This window comes from Drosophila albomicans, chromosome 2R, assembly GCF_009650485.2.
Source record: "Drosophila albomicans strain 15112-1751.03 chromosome 2R, ASM965048v2, whole genome shotgun sequence".
NCBI lineage: Eukaryota > Metazoa > Arthropoda > Insecta > Diptera > Drosophilidae > Drosophila > Drosophila albomicans.
Window position 1 is genome coordinate 15,118,084 of NC_047631.2, and position 18,903 is coordinate 15,136,986.

General features: G+C 41.8%; 1 protein-coding gene and 1 long non-coding RNA gene across 3 annotated transcripts in view; one reads left to right on the top strand and one right to left on the bottom strand.

The window, feature by feature from the left end:
• LOC117576600 (uncharacterized) overlaps positions 1 to 18,903 on the bottom strand; it is an 81,785-nt gene that overhangs the window by 9,015 nt on the left and 53,867 nt on the right. For both annotated transcript variants that reach the window (XM_052007205.1, XM_052007206.1), the window contains exons 4-14: positions 15,911 to 16,049; positions 15,732 to 15,801; positions 15,523 to 15,633; positions 10,993 to 11,199; positions 10,780 to 10,925; positions 10,352 to 10,502; positions 8,419 to 8,549; positions 8,185 to 8,344; positions 4,162 to 4,410; positions 3,603 to 3,728; positions 1,044 to 3,473 (exon numbers count right to left, since the gene is read on the bottom strand). In XM_052007205.1, coding sequence (XP_051863165.1) covers positions 1,044 to 3,473; positions 3,603 to 3,728; positions 4,162 to 4,410; positions 8,185 to 8,344; positions 8,419 to 8,549; positions 10,352 to 10,502; positions 10,780 to 10,925; positions 10,993 to 11,199; positions 15,523 to 15,633; positions 15,732 to 15,801; positions 15,911 to 16,049 — 3,920 coding nt within the window. The remainder of the gene's footprint in view (positions 1 to 1,043; positions 3,474 to 3,602; positions 3,729 to 4,161; positions 4,411 to 8,184; positions 8,345 to 8,418; positions 8,550 to 10,351; positions 10,503 to 10,779; positions 10,926 to 10,992; positions 11,200 to 15,522; positions 15,634 to 15,731; positions 15,802 to 15,910; positions 16,050 to 18,903) is intronic.
• On the top strand, positions 9,616 to 9,967 carry LOC127565994 (uncharacterized). Its single transcript, XR_007955325.1, has 3 exons — positions 9,616 to 9,698; positions 9,776 to 9,853; positions 9,930 to 9,967. It is a non-coding gene; the product is annotated as an uncharacterized LOC127565994 (long non-coding RNA).

The following is an 18,903-nucleotide window of genomic DNA, read 5'->3' on the forward strand; positions in this document are numbered from 1 at the left end:
AACTAATCGTGACTTTACGCTTCGTTTGACTTTGCAAATATCGCAGAATGCAAAGACTCGCCTCCTTTCCCTCGCCCAGTTTTGTAACCAAAAATGAAGGTATCAAGTCATCGATAGAGGTTACATAAAAAGCTGCCAGTGCAGCAGAGATTGCGATTTGCAGAGCGTTTTTTGGTATTTGGCCAAGAGTTGCAATGCCATTAAATGATCTGCAAATGTGGCTCATTAGTTTTGGCTCATTTTGGGTTTTTAGCGCTTGACACATTTCGTGGGGGCCAAAAATCAAAAATGTAATATGATAACGTTTTTGGATAGCAGCGCTCACAACTCGTTGGGCGTTGGGCAAATAAATCTTGTTTTTCAACAACTTAATTCAAATTTTTGCCACTTTCGGCTGTTTGTTGTTGCTGCTGCTGCTGCTTCTGTTGTTGTTACTGTTGCTGTTGCCCCTTGGCAACCGACGACGATTGCGGGCGAGCGTAAATCCCCAAACCCCAGGAGCAACCCCAGCGCTTTGGCACCCACCTCACACAGCGCCATTGGCATAAAAGTTTTGCTGACTAGCTAAAATTCATTACAACAAACAGAGGCAGCAGCAGGAGCATGTGCCAGCTGGATGTAGTAGTTGAGGCATGGGACATGGGAGGATGAAGTGGCCCTGGCAGCCTCAACTAATTAATCTGCGTGGTACAGCGTAGTTGTTGCCGCTGCTGCTACTGTTGGATAGCTTTCCCTTCTCCCATTCCTCTTTCCTGAAACCCAAACACGCCGCGCAATTTGGCTTGCTTAACTTTTTGCACAGTTTGTTACTTTGATTTGTTTTTGTTTTGCTGCTTTTGCTGCTGCTGTTAGCCGCATGAAAGTCAGAGTCGAGTCTTTAGACTGTGGCTTTGCCAACATTGCGCCAAAGTGCTCTAATGCCAACGCCTTAGCATAGCAATCTGTAAATCCGACCACATTCACAAATACAATAACAAATAAGCCAAGAATGCAGGCAACTTTATCACAGCTTTAAAATGCGAAATTAAAATGGGCAACCTTACCTGTCAGATCTATGCGAAACACTGGCACATCCACATAAGTGCTGCTCATATTTAGACGAAGCTTTTTCGTCTTTGAATCGTAGGCTTCGAGGAAGAACTGCTGCTGCAGACCGCCATCATAGCCGGGCATGCATTCGAGCTCCATGGTCGAGTATATTATGTTGTCGTAGTTGTCAAAATTGATGGTGCCACCGGTGCCGGAGTTGCCATCGTAGCCATTGGCACCGCCACCGATGAGACTTTGGGTGACCACGCCATTGCTGAAGCTGTACTCCATGCGTGAGTAATCGAAATGAGGTTGCTGCCACTCAGCTGAGAGGGCCGCGGGCTCTGAATGTGTTTGTGATTGCGATTGTCCCTGTGACTGCGACTGCGAATGCGACTGGGACTGGGACAGCGATAGCGACTGTGGCTGTGTTGTTGTCTCTGCTGTGGACAGTGCAACGCTAGCCACAAAATCATCATCGCTAACATTGTAAATATCATCATCGACATCGGCATCTGGTTCGGCATCGCCATCGCCATCAACATCAGCATCAGCCTCATCATCCTCTAATGATTCGAGGTCCAACTGATGCTCCAGGGATGAAATATCAACATGATTTTGCCGATGTTGCTGCTGCTGTTGCTGCTGTGGCTCTTGCTCCTCGGCTGTGTCATAGTCGGCCAAGTCGGTGGGCTCATCTGCCATGTACTCATCGTCTGTCTGCAGTTCGGCAACATCTTCGTTAGCAACGTCATCGTCGTCACCGTCGCCATTGGCATCATCGTCGTCCTCAGCATCTTCGTCTTCATCGCCATCTCCATCATTGTCCTCATCATTGTCTTCGATGATGTTTAACTTAAATTTCGTGTTGTCCGTTTGCTGTTCAACTGTTGTTGCACTGCCTGCTGTGTCAATGTTTGTCTTGACATCGTCAGCGGCAGCTGCGACTGCATCTGTTGCAACTACTACGACTGGCTTATTGTTGGCACTAATTGCTGCTGCCATTTGTTGCGCTGCTGCCGCTGGTTTGTTGCTAATTTGTGGCGCATTTGGTGGCAATGCTAGTCTACTATTGCTGTTGCTACTGCCACTGCTACTGCTGCTGCTGCTGCTGACTTGCTCATTGCCAATCGCACGCAATGTGCCCAGTATTGTGTCAATGTCGCCGCCACTATTACTGCCACTGCTGCTGGCATCCGTCTCAGCATCAGCATCAGCATCGCCAACAACATCGGCTTCAACGTCAGCATCAATGTCAGCATCGGCATCAGCATTTATTTTCTCAGTTGCCGCAGATGATTTGGTTGTTGCTGTTGCCCCCATTGTTGCTGTCGCTGCTGCGTCTGCTTCTATTGCCGTTGCTGCTGCTGTTGCTGATGCCGATGCTGCTGCTCCTTGTGATGCTGTTGCTGATGCTGCTGCTGCTTGTGATGCTGTGATGTCGTTTGCTGCTTGCCGCTTTCTTCGCCTTGATGTTGCAAAATGATGGATTATGTTGTGCTCGTTTACTGCGCTACGCTTTTGTTGTTCCCTCAGCTTGAGCTTTTGCTTTGGCTGTAGCTGCTTCTGCTTCTGGTTTTGCTTTTGCTTCTGTTTCTGTTTGTGCATGTTTTTCTGTCGCTTATTAAAATACTTTGCTGGCAGTTTGCCGTTGTTGTTTTTGACATTCGAGCCGGCAACAACTCCCGACGTTTCTATATGTGACAATGATAAATTTGATTTTGTTGCACGTTGCAGCTTTTTGCTTGTTATTGATGTCTCAGGCAACTTGCGTTCTGCAATCGTGCCTTGACTTGGACTTGGACTTGCTCTTGGATTCGCTGCTCGTCGCACACGCGACTTCAACTGCTTTGTCTGCTGCTTGGCCAGTGATCCATCAGTTTTGTTATTGATGTAGGCCAATGTTGGTGTAGGCGCTGTTGCTGCTGATGCTGCTGCTGCTGCTCCTGCTTTGTTATGCGATTGTTGTTTTTGTTGCTGCTGCTGCTGCTGATGCTGTTGTTTGCTTTGTCGCTGTCTTTCAATGGCTGCCAATGTCTGTGATGGTGTAAATGATGTGCGCTTTTTTAGACGTTGCATTTGCTGTTGATTCAGGCGATATCTTTGCTCTGGCTGCTGCTGATGTTGCTGTTGCTGCTGTTGCTTATTATTAGATTTAAGAGGAGCCGCATTGATTTTGGTTTTGCTCTTCATATTTTTATTGTTGGCCATTTTATTGGCAGCTGCTGATGCAGCCGCATTGTTCCGGCTATTATTATTGTTATTATTGTTGTTACCATGTCGCTCACGTACGTATTCCATGTGCGGATAATTCGCATCGTGTCTGCCGTATTGTGTTTGCAACATTTGATTGCCATGCATTGTCGTTTGATTCGATGAATTCAGCGACGCTGAGGTCACCACATACGGTCGCAGCGTACAATTTCGCAATGCTCCGGGCTTGGCTACGAAATTGGCAAAAAATGAGAACGAGAGCAAAAACGTAATCGCATATGTCAAAGAAAATTTAATTTAAATTTACAATAATGAATTTGGTGAAACACACAAAAGCTCTCATTGGCTCACATGCTTACCTGCTGGCACAACCTGAAATAAACATGGCTCCGACTGTTTGCCAATTGCATTTCGCCCCCAGCAAGCCAGCGTGCCATAGTCGCGTTCTCCTTTCGGTGTATAGATCAGTTCGCTAACCGTTTCAACTGCACAGAAAAATAAAAGAAGAAGAAAAAGATTCAACAACATATAATTGGAATTGAAGTTTAAATCGACTGGCAAGGAGCAGATGTTCTATGTGTATCAAATCACATTGTATTTGCATTAGGCTTAGGTAAAGTTAAATTTAAATAAATTCTGCTCGCTCGAGCAGACTGGTTAAGCCAACTGGGACGCACAGATAACTCAATTTATGTGCATAATATTGATAAAAGAACACAAAAATAAAAATGAATACACTCCAAAATGAGACCGAAAGTCAGCCAGTTAAACTGACCTACCTTAGCAGTTCATTTATGAAATTTGCCAGCTCAACCGCAAACGCATTCAAATTGTCTGAGCATCCCAACGGATAATGCAAACTCGATGCAATAAAATACATTGATACTGTGAGGCAACAAAAATTATTACAAAACTTACCATAACTCTCAAAGTGCGTATCATTCGACTCGACAATGGTGCGCCTCACATCACTGCTGGTGGTCATTGTGGGATCCTGTATGGTCGCATAATGTCCGGATGGCACTTCAAAGTGTTCGCCGCTGCTCGAGAATGTCCATTCAAAGTCGATTTCGGGTGGATCCGAGTTGACACGGCATGGTATGGGCACTGCTTCCTCCAGGGATGCGCCAATTACACCGACTGTGCTGCTGCTGCAAACTGGCGCATCTGTCCAAGGTAGAAATAGATAAAGACAGAGAGTGAGAGAGAGAGCGTAAGATTGAGATGGAGTTCGAGTAAAGTGCAAAATAATGAGCAGCTGCAATTCTCTGACAGCTTACGAATGTCTATAAAATATATATGTATATAGTATATTGTATTTATATTGCAAGCATTGAGCTGACAGCTGAGAGTGGACGGCGGCGGCAAGGAAAATTGACAGCTTTGATTTTCAATTTAAATGAAGCAGCTGGTGTGAAAGTGAAAAAGGACAGCTCAGAACACAGCAGCAGAGCCGAGAATAGCACAGGTGTGAGCACTGGACAGCTCCATCGAGAAAGGTTTCCATTAAATTTAAATTCAACTTTATGGCTGTTTAAGTAAAATGCCATGCTCATCGTCCTCTCAGCTGTTTCGCTTCTTTTCTCTTCTCTTCTCCGCTCCTCCACTTTCCTCTCCAGCCATTATTTTATGTCTCATCAGCACAAAGTTGTTCGCATTTATTTTGACTTTAGCACTTGGCTTATGATTTATTCAAAGTATTGTCATTGTATTGTTCCCTTCCGCATCCACATCTGCTCTCACCTTTCACACACCCCCACACACACACACGCACACATGCAAAAAAGTTTGCCGACAAACTTGAGAACTGTTCTCGCCTTCGCAGACGTTACCCACAACGAACAATGTCATAAACAAGACCAAGCTACCAGCTACAGCTTCACAACCCCACAGCCAGCCTAAGCTTTAATCCTACCAACATAAGTACGTTTTGTGGTTGAAATTCTTTTTAAAAAAATTATTCGAAAACTTTGAGCCAAATATGAAATATATTTATTTATATGTTTTCGTGTTTGCGTGTTAAAAGCATTTTCCATGTCGCATCTTAAATGCAATATACGTCATCCGATTCAAACTATAAAAATACAAATAAAAATATTAAATTAAATAAAATTTAGTATAAATTTGTTCATCTTTTGCTTTTAACTAATAGCTTTAGCTGACGCATCACAGCTGCAGAGCACACTACAAAAGATCAAACCAACTGCAACTTGACCAAGTTTACGACCAATCTACAGTTTGTCTGTGTATTTTTGTCGGGCTGATGCCATAAAAATACTCATAAATTTATATGGTTGCGTCAATTTCACAATCGTAGAATGTCACTTTTAACATTTTCTGATTAATTTCTGCCAAGATACGAGCGCCAACTGTCATAAATCCATTTATCTCAATCATAGTCATGGCACACAATATCATTCCCTTGCCCTTTGTACCCCTTCCCCTACGCTCCCCGCTATCTGTCTATCTCTCTCGTTTTCGCTTCCATGCCTTGCTCATTCCACATATTTGGTCGTTGGTATGCAAATGTAAACGTGGCGTATACGTTATACGCTTGTGCTCGTAGCTCGTGCAAACAGAGATTGTCTGGACTGGGACTCTACAGTTCGTGGATTGGTTGGCGTATCCTTTACATTGTATTTGCTTTTAATTATCGCAATTATCGAAAAGGGTAACGCAATGCAAACTGGGACCAATCATTTGCTGATGTCTTCGATTTTATTCATTTCACTTTTGCAACAAGCTGATGCAGCACTTTTTGTTTTTGTTATTGTTGGGTTCGGCTCACTCACTCTCTCAGTCTCTCTGTCTGTTTTATTTGCCTTTAGCTGCTAATTTGCGTTAATAGCGTTTGGATTGTTGTTTGGCTTCGGCTCTGTTTACGTGGGCTTTGGGTTTTGGGTTATGGTTTATGGGTTGTGCATACGGTTTTTTTGCGGTTCAATTGAATTTAATTCAATTCAATTTCATTTGAATCAGTCAACCGCATAAAATCAGGCATAATTAAATTTTTAGTTAAACTAAACAAAATGCAATAAATGCCATCTAAATGTGTCCGTTTTCCCACTACCAAGTGCAATTAATTAAATAACTAGCCTTTACTTGGCTATTAGCAGCGACGGGAAGGAAAACTTATTTGCATATAAAATGCCTTTTTTGCGACTACATTAAATATGCACAATAAAAATTGAATTTTCCACAACAACAAGCTTGTGCTTGTGTGGCAATTTCATTCGTCGAACAAACTGTATGCAATAAGTACTATATAATATATATACTATATGTATGTTCTATGTTGGTATCAATAGACTGAACTGACCTATTATTGCGCTGTTCGTCTGCTATGTCCATAATTATAAATGGTTTTACAATGACTATGTGTTTCAATAATAAAAGCATATCATTCATTTTTATTATCCAACACGCCCCCAGCGCACCATCTCCTCACTCAGAGGGCAGCTCTGTCCAGCTGACACATTAAGTTGTGCGTCTGTCGAAGTTCGTTTTGTCGATTCCACATACGAGGATATGAATATGCATGCTTATTTATGCTTACACACAAACACACACTTACATACTCAGAGGAATATTAGTTTGTGTGTTCGACGGAGGTCGAACGGTCTACACATTCATTTTGTATTTAAGCATCATTAATTATTTAGAAAAACAGTCGGAAGTAAATGCTCTATAACGGTAATTGAGACATTTTCAATATGTGTGTACACAAAAGCCTGAAATCATTTTATGCGCCCATTGTCAGACTACAAAATTATATTGCTTTTTGTAATATGTTTAAACGACTGTCGTGGATGTTTGTGTGTGTGTGTTGTACTTGTGAATAATTACATAATATACGAGAACATTGTATGGGCATTTGTTTAAGAGTGTGAACAGCAAATTGAAAACAGTTAATTATGATATGCCTTTGTGGCCAATGAGATAGCAGTCGTTAGCTGTTTGATGTATAGCTATCTAAATATTGTACACAAATTAAGCAAGTTAACAAATAGACAAAACTTTTATTTCCATTAAGAAATTAATGATAAGTTTCATCTAAATCTAATGAATAAATAGTCGAACATTTATTCATATTAGGAAAGGAAAAATAAGTCTAAATTAAATCTGATAGAGAATATTGTTTTTATCGTTGATATTACAAAACTGTTTTGAATTTCATATCTGCTGTTCATTCAAATTTTCCACTTTAATAAACATTTTATGTATTATTCGCAGCATAAAGTGCTGAGTTATTTAATTGAAATTTATTTTCACAAGAAATTGAATAGAAAATCTCGTATATTTTGCGTTATGGAAATTTAAATTTTTTGTGCCAGTTTTCGTTATTTGTATGTTAATATTGTTGATATATGTATGCTGTTCTCGTACTTATTTTAGATATTTTTACCCAAATATTTTGTATCATTTGAACATATTTCTGTTGTTGTTTTTGTTGTTCATGTTGATGTTGCTGTTATAGTTTATGTTTTTGTTGCTCTTGCTGTTGCTGTTCTAGCCAGTTGTCATCGGTCGGAGGTTTTTGTGATTTTGTGATGTGAACTACCGCAATGTGAACAGTGCGTTGGTCAGAGGGGGGCTTGGGGCAGTGGTTGACTGTTCAAAATTTTTGTCTATTTGTGCATAAATTTACGCATATGTATATTTAATGCTCCGCTCCACTGACACCAACTGTCAGCATAATTTTTGTTTTTGACAATTTCGGCATTTGCCAACATTTTCATTGTATTTAATAATTAAGTGTTATTTTTTTTGTTGTGCCCAAAAATTTGTTGTTGTTATTTAAACAAGCAGTTGCAATGCAAATTATGGTAATTTCAAATTGTTTCTAACGATATATATGGAATTTACGCTAGGTTTATAGGAATTTGTATTATATCAGTTGGCAAAAACTATCTAAAAATCATTGATAAAGTTCACACTTACATCGTATTCTTAAGTTGACCAACGCACTCTGCGTCTCACCGCGATCATTGGCCGCCGAGCACGCATAATAACCGGAATGCACACGTCCCACACGCTGCAGCACCAGGGAGCGAGTGGAGATGATGATGCCCCAAGAGACGTTTTGAGTGACTGGCAAACCCTGCGAATGTTTTGGTTTTTGGGGTTAAGAGATTGCTCGCCATTGTCATGCGGATGACCGAAACGGAAACTTACATCGTGGGACCATGTAATGCGATGCTCCTTGGGATTTGCCTTAATGTGGCACTCAAAGTAAACGTCGTCGCCCTCCTTGATGTCATCGGGACGCAGTGTGGAGCCCAGCGAGAGGGTGACTTGTGGTGGGTCTGTAAAAATGGCAGATGATGAAAAGTTGTATGTACATATAAATTTGTACACAATTAATGCACATGTTTAATTGCATTTTTTAATAAACATATTTCGCGCGTTGCACGCTTTAAATTAAAATGCCTTTCGCGCAGCCGTGCGTTTGGTTTTATAGCGTCGACCGTGATATAAAATATAAAATCGAAAAATATTATTGCATAATAAAATGGGAAATTGTATGAGACACGCTGCGATGCTGATGTCGTCCGTTTTGCTAGTCGAGCAACGAATGAGGAACGCGAACCGAGGAACAGCCGTAAAAGTTAACAGCGCGGCGGCTGAACCGCTTTATAAGCCCGGTTAACCCTGAACTGAACGGGAGACCTTTAACCAATGAGTATGACAAAAATTTTTAAATTAAAATTGTCGTTGTCGTCGTCGTCGTGGTGCGCTTCACTGTACGCTGTACGTGTTGGTGTGGCATCAATACCGATGATGGATCACATAAAAAGTTTAGTGCAATTTTATTTTTATAACATAATGATTATTAATCGAAGGTAGCATCGAGTATAGAGCGGGGGCGAATAAAAGTCTGATGGCATAATAAATAAGATATGCGTCAAGCCATGCATAAGTTTGTAGTTGGCGTATGTTTTAAAAACTTGGGTGCTCAAATCAAAGAGTTTGATTGACTTTAGCATATGCTTCAAAAAGTATTTCGTCAACTACATTTCTGTACAGCATCCAATTATTTACTAAGCTCTGTAATATCGCTTATTCAGCAATTATTTATATTAAATTCTATTGACTAAAGTAGATAGTGATAATACATTTAGGTATTTTACCAGACGAGCTAAATAAATAATTAAACACCTTGGTAGTTTAGTTCTATACGCTGTCTTTATTGTTACCACTCACAGTCGTATCACAAACCAACCTTGGGACCGACTATTAATCTTAAAGTCAATATCAGTTCCGATATATCATTAATCGATATTTAAAAGTGGTGGCTTTTTCAATGCAATATACAACACTTAATGTATACTGCAATTTCCAACACTATTAAATTGTATTTTTACGCCACATTTGGTTTTTCGCACAATTCCACATTACTTAAAGTTGCTTATTTATTATTTACGAGTCGGACATGCATGCATCGATATAAATAAGTAAGTATGTCTGGATTTGTGTCATGCGCGACTTAAAAATTCAATAAATTTATGATTATTTTCGTCTCGCGAATAAGTCGAAAGTCAAATCTAAGTGACAAAAGAACGAGTTCAGCCAAACTAGCGGCTCAATCTAAAAAAGAACAAAAACTTTGGTAAGAGAAATTTTATTTTTCATATTTTATTGCTTCGCTAAACCGGTGAACCTTGTGACCTTTTTGTCATGCCCAGCAAAACAAACGGAGAAGAGGCTGTTGTTGCATGTGTGTGTGTGTGTGTTTTTTATATTTACGAATTGTAGATTTTAAATTGATAATCATATAAAGTAGAATTTATGGCGTTTCTTGTTGGCATGCGAAAATAAACGAAGCAAACGCCGCTGGCGAAAAATTTGCCGTCTGTATTTTTTATGGCCTGACTAAAAGTCAAGGATGTAAATATTGACATATGAGCAGCAACTGCGCAAATAATGTTACATAATTTAGACTTATTTGCGCAAGCAGTTTTGATTTGTGCATTGCTCGTCCAATTTATGGAAATTAAAATGCGATTCCTATCTGCCTGGCAATATATCAACGCCCCACATATTTTTTATGTGTGTGTGTGTGTGTGTCAAAGTAGAAGAAGGATAAGAAGAAGTATAGTCCACTTACACATGACATTCAGCATGAGCGAGTCCTCGATGGCTGAGTTTTGTAATCGAGGATTTGAGCCCTCGCATTTGAGCATTGTGCCATCGTCTTCGGGTTGCGGGTGAAATGACAAAGTGGATATGACTCGTCCATTGCCTTGGATGGTTGACAGCTGTAAGGAGGAGAGTCAGATATAGAAGAAGTAGTAGAGTGAAATCGATTAGAAAAGTGCTCGCTGATTGCTTATAGTAGACTGGCCATGTGTGTGTGTGGCGTTTTGTTTGTGTCTGCCGAGGTGGTAAGTACAAGTGCAAGATATCAAAATGTCAATGGAAAGTCATAAATATGACAGTTGCTTGACACCTGAAGTAGGAGCTGGATTTTTGGGGGGATTGCAATTGGTGAGCTACGCTTGGAGCTTCCATTGATTGAGTTTGGAATCAGCTTACCATGCCACGTTTGAAAGGTCGATTATTCTGTGTCCATCTTATTTCCGTATCCGGCACAGAGCCAGCCACAATGCAGGTGAGATTATATTGTGTGCTCGATGAGAATACCTTCAACTTGTTGGTCAAATTGACTGATGTGGGTTTCACTGCGTGTGAGTGCGAAATATTAAATATGTTTAGTAAGTTGCAGTTACCACTTTAATTTATACTCACGTAACATTTCGATGCGTATGCTGCGCTCCACAGGCGCCACAAGTTTCGTGTTCGACGCCTGACAGCGATAAGTATTGTTGAGAGCCGCCCGCGTTATTTGTGGCACTTCCAATCGATTGACAGTTACATGACGTCCCATTGAAACGCCACTGCCCGCCTCCAATGTCCTTGAGCCATTTAGCCATGTGACCGTGGGTTCCGGGCGACCTATAATGCATAGTGAATCAAATGGACCAATTCTTAACTACGTTCGAAACTTAAAATCTAAAATAAATTATGATTTTTTAATGTAATATTTCAATTTTTTTTTTTTGTCTTTTTGGCGTAAATTATGTATTTGTTGCCAGCGGCAAAAGTTTTTGGGGCCATGCATTATTAAGCGGCAGTAAGTTATTAAACAGTCGAAACGCTCTTCGAGAGAGCGAGAGAGCTGCACTCGACAATTTATGGCCGAGAAGAACTTTACACATTTTAATGATAATGCGCATTTAGCAGTGTGTACCCAAGGCTTTTAAAAAAGGCTTAGCCAGCTTAACTAGCAAAGTTGTTGGCGACCAGCGACCGACGGCAAGCGACTAGCGAACAGATGGCTAGGGTCCGACCCTATCAACCCCCGAAACTTTGAATAGACAAAACGCAAAAGCCTGAATGTTAAATAAGCCTGAAAATGCAAACTAACAACTTTTTTGGGGTATTCAAAACGAAATGCGAAAAAACATTCCATTTGTTTTTTTTTTACTTCGAGTCTCTTACATATGCTAATCCTCATTTCTTCTGTCTGCTATGGAAATCTATTAACAAATTATTATGATGCACAATTTAATGATTAGATTTCTATAAAGTACTACATCAAGTAGTGTTTATAGTATTTTTAGCTTTCTTCATTCATTTCTTTTACTTTGTATTTGTCTGGTCAAAAATGCTGGTAATCATTTCGCAATCTAAATTCTGCAAGCTTCTTACTTGCTCTCTTTTGGACAAGTCGTACGTTTGGCTTGCTTGCCAAATGAAAGTAAAAGTAAAAGCATTTCATCCTCTGGCTCACATATCAAATGCACAAAATATTTTTAATCCGTTTAAGTGCCCCAGAACGAGAGTTGGCTGAAGGAATGAAGAAGTGCGGGGAGTGTGGGTGAAATTGTTGCCGCAGCTAGTGCAGATTTTGCCATTAAGTCAGCCAAGTGAATGTGGCGGAAATGAGCAGCAATAGCAATAGCAACAAGCAGCTGAGCAGCTGAGCAGCGAGCAAGTGAAGACAGGAATGGAATGAGAGAAGCAAGTAGCTGATAGTTAAGTTGAGTCTGTTGCTGCTTCTGGTGCTGGTGCTTTCTGGACGCCAGTTTGGGGAATTCAGTGCCCAAATGTTTGCTGATTGCAAAGGATACGCAGCGACGACATTGGCGACAATAAGCCAAGGCACACAAACACACACACACACTCGCACATTCACACGACAACAACAAATGGCGAAAGTGCGGTACGAAAAGTATGCAGGGATAATAGACAAATAACAGTTGCCTTGTGGCATTTAGCTGGCAGCATTATACTCGTATGTCCTGTCCTCTGTTTCGCTCTTTCTCCCCCAAATGGATTCCGTATCCCATATCCCATATCCCATGTCTCTTATCCTTTGCCCCATGCCACGCTCGGTTACTCGTACATCCCTTCAGTAATGAAGACAGCGCGTTGCTAAGCCATACTTAAGGTTGTCGACAATTGCTAGCTTCTACTGCTGCTGCTGCTGCTGCTTCCAGTGTTGGCAATTGGACAGTTGGACAATGGCACTGCTGTTGGAGAGTGTTGGATGGGATGCTCCAACAAAATACCAAAATATGCATAGATGTGGCCAAGCCATAAAATTGCCTTGGACAGAATGGATGAGGCCAAGGGCCGACGGACCGACAACGGGGTTTTTATGGCGCGCTTAGATTAGCTTTTTATTGCTGGTATTAATTGCTATTAGTCGAAGTTAATAAAGTTGATAAAGCAATTTGGCATTTGGCGTTTATTGTGCGCCCAGCCGGGCTATGATTAGTGCCACAGCCATAAAATTCAGCGTCAAGATTTGCATTCTCTTTCAGCTCAGCGATCCCGAGGAACTCGATTTGCAACTGGCTTCCTTCATCTCCCTTCGTGCGACATGTGGCGCGCTCCGTAAGGTAATATTAGTTAATTTGACTAAGCGCACAGCGGGAAAGTCAACGCCGTCAGTTTGCAGTAGCTGAAATGAAATATATGCATTGCGGACGACGACTGCCAGACGTCAGCTTGGCTACAAAATGTTGCATACAAATCACTGCGATTGCAGGGGCTCAAAGATGCCGCTGTTACTGTTGTTGCTGCTGCTGCTGCTGCTGCTAAAGCTGTTAACGTTACTCACTCAGTCCAGCAGACTGTCGCTCAGCAGGTGTCAAAATAGCAAATGTCGTCGACGTGCGCTTGCCACCCACTGGGTGGGAGGTTGCCTGCTTGCCTGCTTGCTTGCTTGCTTGGCTCGCTTAGCTCCGACACATGCAGCTAATCAAAGCAGCTGCCGCGTTTGAGTACGTGACGCATTGCCAAAAGCAGCCAAACCAAAACAAGCCACATCAGGCAACAAATACCAAAAGGTAGCAAGAGTCACAGACCAAAGTCGCAACCAAAAGCGAAAATCCTTTGCATGCAACCCCAGCGTGAGGCACGTAAACAAAAGTCAATGCGCCGCACACACATACACACACACACACACACACACAGTGTAGCAATGCTTCAATGCGCCATTGATGGCACCGTGTTACAGTCAAACAGCCAACTATTTTGTGAGTGCGCTCCAAAGAGAGGTAAGAATTCTTAAAAGTGGGTAGAGAGCATTGAAAAAACACTGTTTGTAAATCATTAAAGAATGCCAATCACTAAAGCTGAGCTGATACTCCATGCGTATACGTAATTTTGTAGCAATGAAGCATCCCCATTGAAATGTAGCTGAGCTATTTATGCTTTTCATTTCTTGAAGCTGAACTAAAGCATAGCAATTTCTTTTTGCAAATCATTAAAGCATGCCAATCACTGCAGATGAGATGCGTATACGTAATATGTACTGTTCTATTTATAATATCATAGTCATTTAATTCAGCTGCCCCAAAAAATAGCAAATTCATTTTGCATATTATTAAAGAATAGCAATCAATACAGCTTAAATTCAAATTATTAAGCTCTTCAAATTTAGCTAATTTTTTATTGCAAAATTTCCATAACAAAGAAATGAAAATGTTTTGTTTGATATTTTCTATTAATTTTATAACCTTTGTGAAGATTATAAATGAATGCTAATCACTAAAGCCGAATTGATAGTATAATACAGCTTTTGAAATTCATTTGAACTATCTACGATATGCTGTTAATTTCGTTAAGCTGCTGCAACTTTTCAGCAAATTGCATGTTTATCGAATCATGGTTTAAAGCTTCGTGAACAAAACACCCTTCCAATCATTAGGGCTAACACCCGAAAATTTACCCAACTTTCGCTGAGGGAGTTTACTTTTTTCAACAAAAATATTGTTGTCAGAAAGTTAATGATTTATAATGGTCGTGTCAGGGCAGTCGCAGTTGCAGGACCAGGAGCAAGACCAGAACCAGGACCAGCCAAGCGGGAAAGCTCAAGCCCCAACACAAACATTCAACATCCAACATCAGTTTCAGTTTGAGCACGAGCTTGAGCTTCAGCTTCAAGTCGATGTGCTGCAGCCCGCAAGCAGCTCAACCAAGCGAGCAACTTGTACAAATTTTTCACACTTGCCAACAAACAGTGTGAAAAGTTTGCAATGGACGCAGTCGCTGTCGCTGTGCTTGCTTTTCACCTTGGGGACCTTTTTAAAGATTTACGATGCCGCATATGCCTACAGGTCATAGGTAGCTGAAGCTGTGGCTGTGGCTGTGACTATGGCCGGACGGCGCCATGCGACAAAAGGCAGACGCTGAAAATTGTTGCATTTTTCAAAGTAAAGTGGCAATGACAGCAGCAGCATCAGGAGCCTCCGCCTCAGTCTCAGTTGTTGCCGCAGCCGTAGCCGCAGCCTCAGCATCAGCCTCAACAGCCGCAGCAGACGTAAACGCCTGGCTGGCTGGCTGGCTGTCTGGGCAGTCGCCTTGTCGGCAGTGTCACCGCAGACTCTGACATACATTTATTTTTATTATTTACGACGACTTAGACTCCCCGCAGCCCGCTCCATTCGCAGATACCTAGCGATTCTCAGGCTTTAGCCTCGGCCTGGACCATGAGCCATGGAGCAACAGCAGCATCAGCATCACCAGCAGCAGCAGCATGTGCGCGCCTATCTGGGGCGCCTCATCTTTAATTCTTTAAATAGACTGGCGGTCAGAGTGGAGTGAGAAAGTTGCGTGTGCCATTGCTTGTCATCCTTGCTTGATAGCCTTTTGTCTGAGTGCTACATTTAAGTAGCTGCCTGCGTGAGTGAGTCACTGAGTGTGTATGTGTGTGTGTGTGTGAGTGTGTGTGTGTCGCGTCTGTGTCGTTTATCATGATTTACTTACCGCCACGCACTTCACATGTCAACACAATATTATCGCCCTCTAGCAATGGACCCACAGCTCCAGCAACATCACGGCCCGAGGCATCGTACACGAGTATTTGATGTGGAGGAACTGGAGAGTAAAGAACAGAACAGAACACAATACAGAGAAATGGAGGTTGCCTTTAATGCCTGTATATATATTGCATTTGCAGTTTGCTTCTGGCTTACCAATAACCGTTAAATTAATTCTATGATTACGCGTCGGCGAGTTCTGAAAGTCGACACGACAGCGGTAAACCTGTTGACAATAATACCAAAAATGCATTAGGGGGCGTCAGTTATTTCAGTTATTTTATATATATAGAGTATAGGAGAAGTTTATGAGCACGCCATCTCTATCTACTTACGCCCTCATCATCCAACTGTATATTTTCCACAGATAATTTGGCTGGCTGTTGTCCGGTCACAAAGTACGCACGTGGCCCAAATGATTTTGTATCTGACCAGTAGAGAGCCTTCTCGAAGGGTCGCCCACGGACATCAAAGCTGCAATGAGGAAGCGTAATACGGAAAAACGAATTCTTAAATGAAATGTTTGTTTGCAGTCTACGCAAATATTTAAATATGTTTATGTATTGGCGATAAGTTGTTGCCCCAAAGCGCAGAGCAGAGAAGAGCTCCCTGTCAAGGTCGTAAATTTTAATGTGTCTTGCTCGAGTTGCGATTGCGATTGCGACGATGGCGAATGGTGAGTGGTAAATGGTGAATGGTGAAGATGGCGACCTTATGCTTGAAGCACCCTAATTTCAGCACATTTTTCAATTCAACGTTCTACGTTCAACGTTTTGTGGCTGCGGCAAGCAGAGTATATGTTTTCTTAGCGCATATAGTATTCGAGTTCGTTGCGCACTTGTGTATGTCGCATCGCTGGGCTAATAAAAAAAATGTTATAAAATGCTTAAAAGTGTTTGCAGCGAGGGGTCAGAAATTTCACGCGTCTACCAAATGACCCTTTTCCTGTTAGCTGTTTGGTTGTTGGCTGGGCCAAGAGGCCAAGCATAAATTTGCACGCAACTAATTTCTTCCGTTTCGCATTATTTTCGCAGCTCGGCCGACAACGTTTGCAATTTTGCGCATTAAAAAGCCTGACGTGCTATCTTTGGCGCTTTTATTGTATTTGTTAATGTCCGTCCGAGTGAAGGCAACAAACAGCAAATAGCAGCAGCAGCAACAGCAACAACAGCATTATAACCCCACAATACACTCGCAATCCAAATGTCAGGTTCCCACCCCCTGGAGCTGGAGTCAAGCAGACCAGACGCCGAGTGCCGCAAATGACTTGGCAAAAGCAAAAGACACAGAGACCCTTACAGACAGCACAAGTTGTGTCCTTTTGTTGTTTCCGTCGCTGTCGTCGTTGTTGTTGTTCTTGTTGTTGTTGTTGCTGCTATTGCTATCATTGTTATTGTCGCTGTTTGTGTTGCTGCTACTGTTGTTTTTGCCCTCTTGCTTTTGCTTTTGCTGCGCTTGCGGTTAGTCGAGCGGTTTGTCATTGTGCCGGCTGCCTGCCAGCAGTATTGTTTGCGCCTTTAAGTGGTTTTTTATCATTTTGCCGCTGACACAATTTATATCCGGTGCTCATATTTCTTATGCTTATCACGACGCGTCTTTGGCCCCTCTAGTCACCCGGCCCACATGCCACATGCCGCATGCCACACGCCACCCTTATGACTACTGCTAAGACAACAACGGCGAAAGAACGAACAGCGACAGTGAGCGCGACTGTGACTCTGTGTCATGCGTTGACCAGGCAGCCATTTCTAATTATTGTTGAAGTGCAGCAACCCATGCGGCGCATAAATTACGCTCTCAAAGCCTCGCTTAAGCCGCTTTTTGGCCCAGAGCACGTACCCTAATTAGCTTAATTAAATATATGTGCGGGAATACGCAAACAAAAGGCGCACAGTTCAACAATTTACGCACTCTGCAGTTTAAAAAACAAAATACAAAAAAAATAAAGATCTAAAAAGAGTCAAGAGTGCTCGACATGAAGATATCTTCTACTGCTTCTAATATTATCGAAATAATTTCATTGGTCTTGCTAGTCATGATTATTCTTTTTCCTACAAATACATTTTATTATTAAAATATTTATGCATTGTGAGCGCGATTTATACCCTTTTTTGCCTTTTACCCAGGTGCACAGGGTATGCAAGTATATATTTCAGTTGGTTGAAATTTTGGGCCTCAGTTGGTGCTAGTTTTAATTTTGCGTATTCGCAAACAATAGAGCACGAATAGTCAACAAAAGGGGACAACAGCAGCGATAAGGTAAAGCGGGCATTGCTGTAGACCGAAGCTGCGACAGCAGAAGCGAGATCCTTTGCTCTATTCTATTCTTAGCTTGGCTTGGCTTGCTTTAGCTTTCCTCGGTTTGCCTTGGCTTTGCTTGGCCTGTCCTGGCCTGGCTGTGTTGTGTTTTCTTGTCGGTGGCCTTAGGAAACAATAATGCCAAGTTTGCACAATGAGCAAAGCAAAAGCCAGAAAAAAAAATACAAAACAGCAGGGAAAAAAATAAAATGTGAACGCCGAAATGCTCGAGCAGTAAAAATTGTAAAGAAAATGGTGGCAAATGGAAGAAGCAAAATAGAAGTGGGCCAAGCGACTGGCAGGAAAACGAAGACAACATTGTGGCAATTGCAGAAATGTTGACTGTCGTCGGACGTCGTGACGCGTCAGTTGTGGCCAAATGGCCAAGTGGACGTTGTGTCGCCCCCACTCGCCCTGACTCGCCTCTACGTCTCTCCTTCCACCCAACTGTTCGCGTCGTGTCCTGCAGTTTGAAGAGTTTGCCTAGGGTGCCAACCGCTCGCTCAGACTGATGCTTGCTCGTTCATTTCTTTTGTTTTGTGGCTCTCTTTTTTCCAACAATTAGTTGAGTTTTATTTATTTTGCGTTAATTGGTAGCACTTTATCTTCTGCCTGAATGAATGAGCTACGTTATTTAAACAAAACGAGCGCGCAAATCCCGTGAAGACCTTGGCTATATCTATGGACATTGCTTGGTAATTACGTTTCGCTTCTATTTTGTTTCTTCGCCATTTTCTATTTTTTGTTTTTTTCGGGGTTACACCCATGCACTGGTTAACACGGTTTTCTTCGTTCATTGTCTAAGCACATATGTGGCCGCTTGTGCCCTTCGTCCCTTAATCCAATATAAGGCAACCTTCTCAAATTGCCATTTAATGTTTTTTGCCTTTCTTTTTTTTCGTTGTTTTGCACGCTTACGAAATGCTATTCAAAAAATTGCAAAAAAGGGCTTGAAGCGAAGGAGAATGAAAAATACAACAGCAGCACACACATACGAAAAAAGGACCAAAAAACTTTTAACTCCATGTGA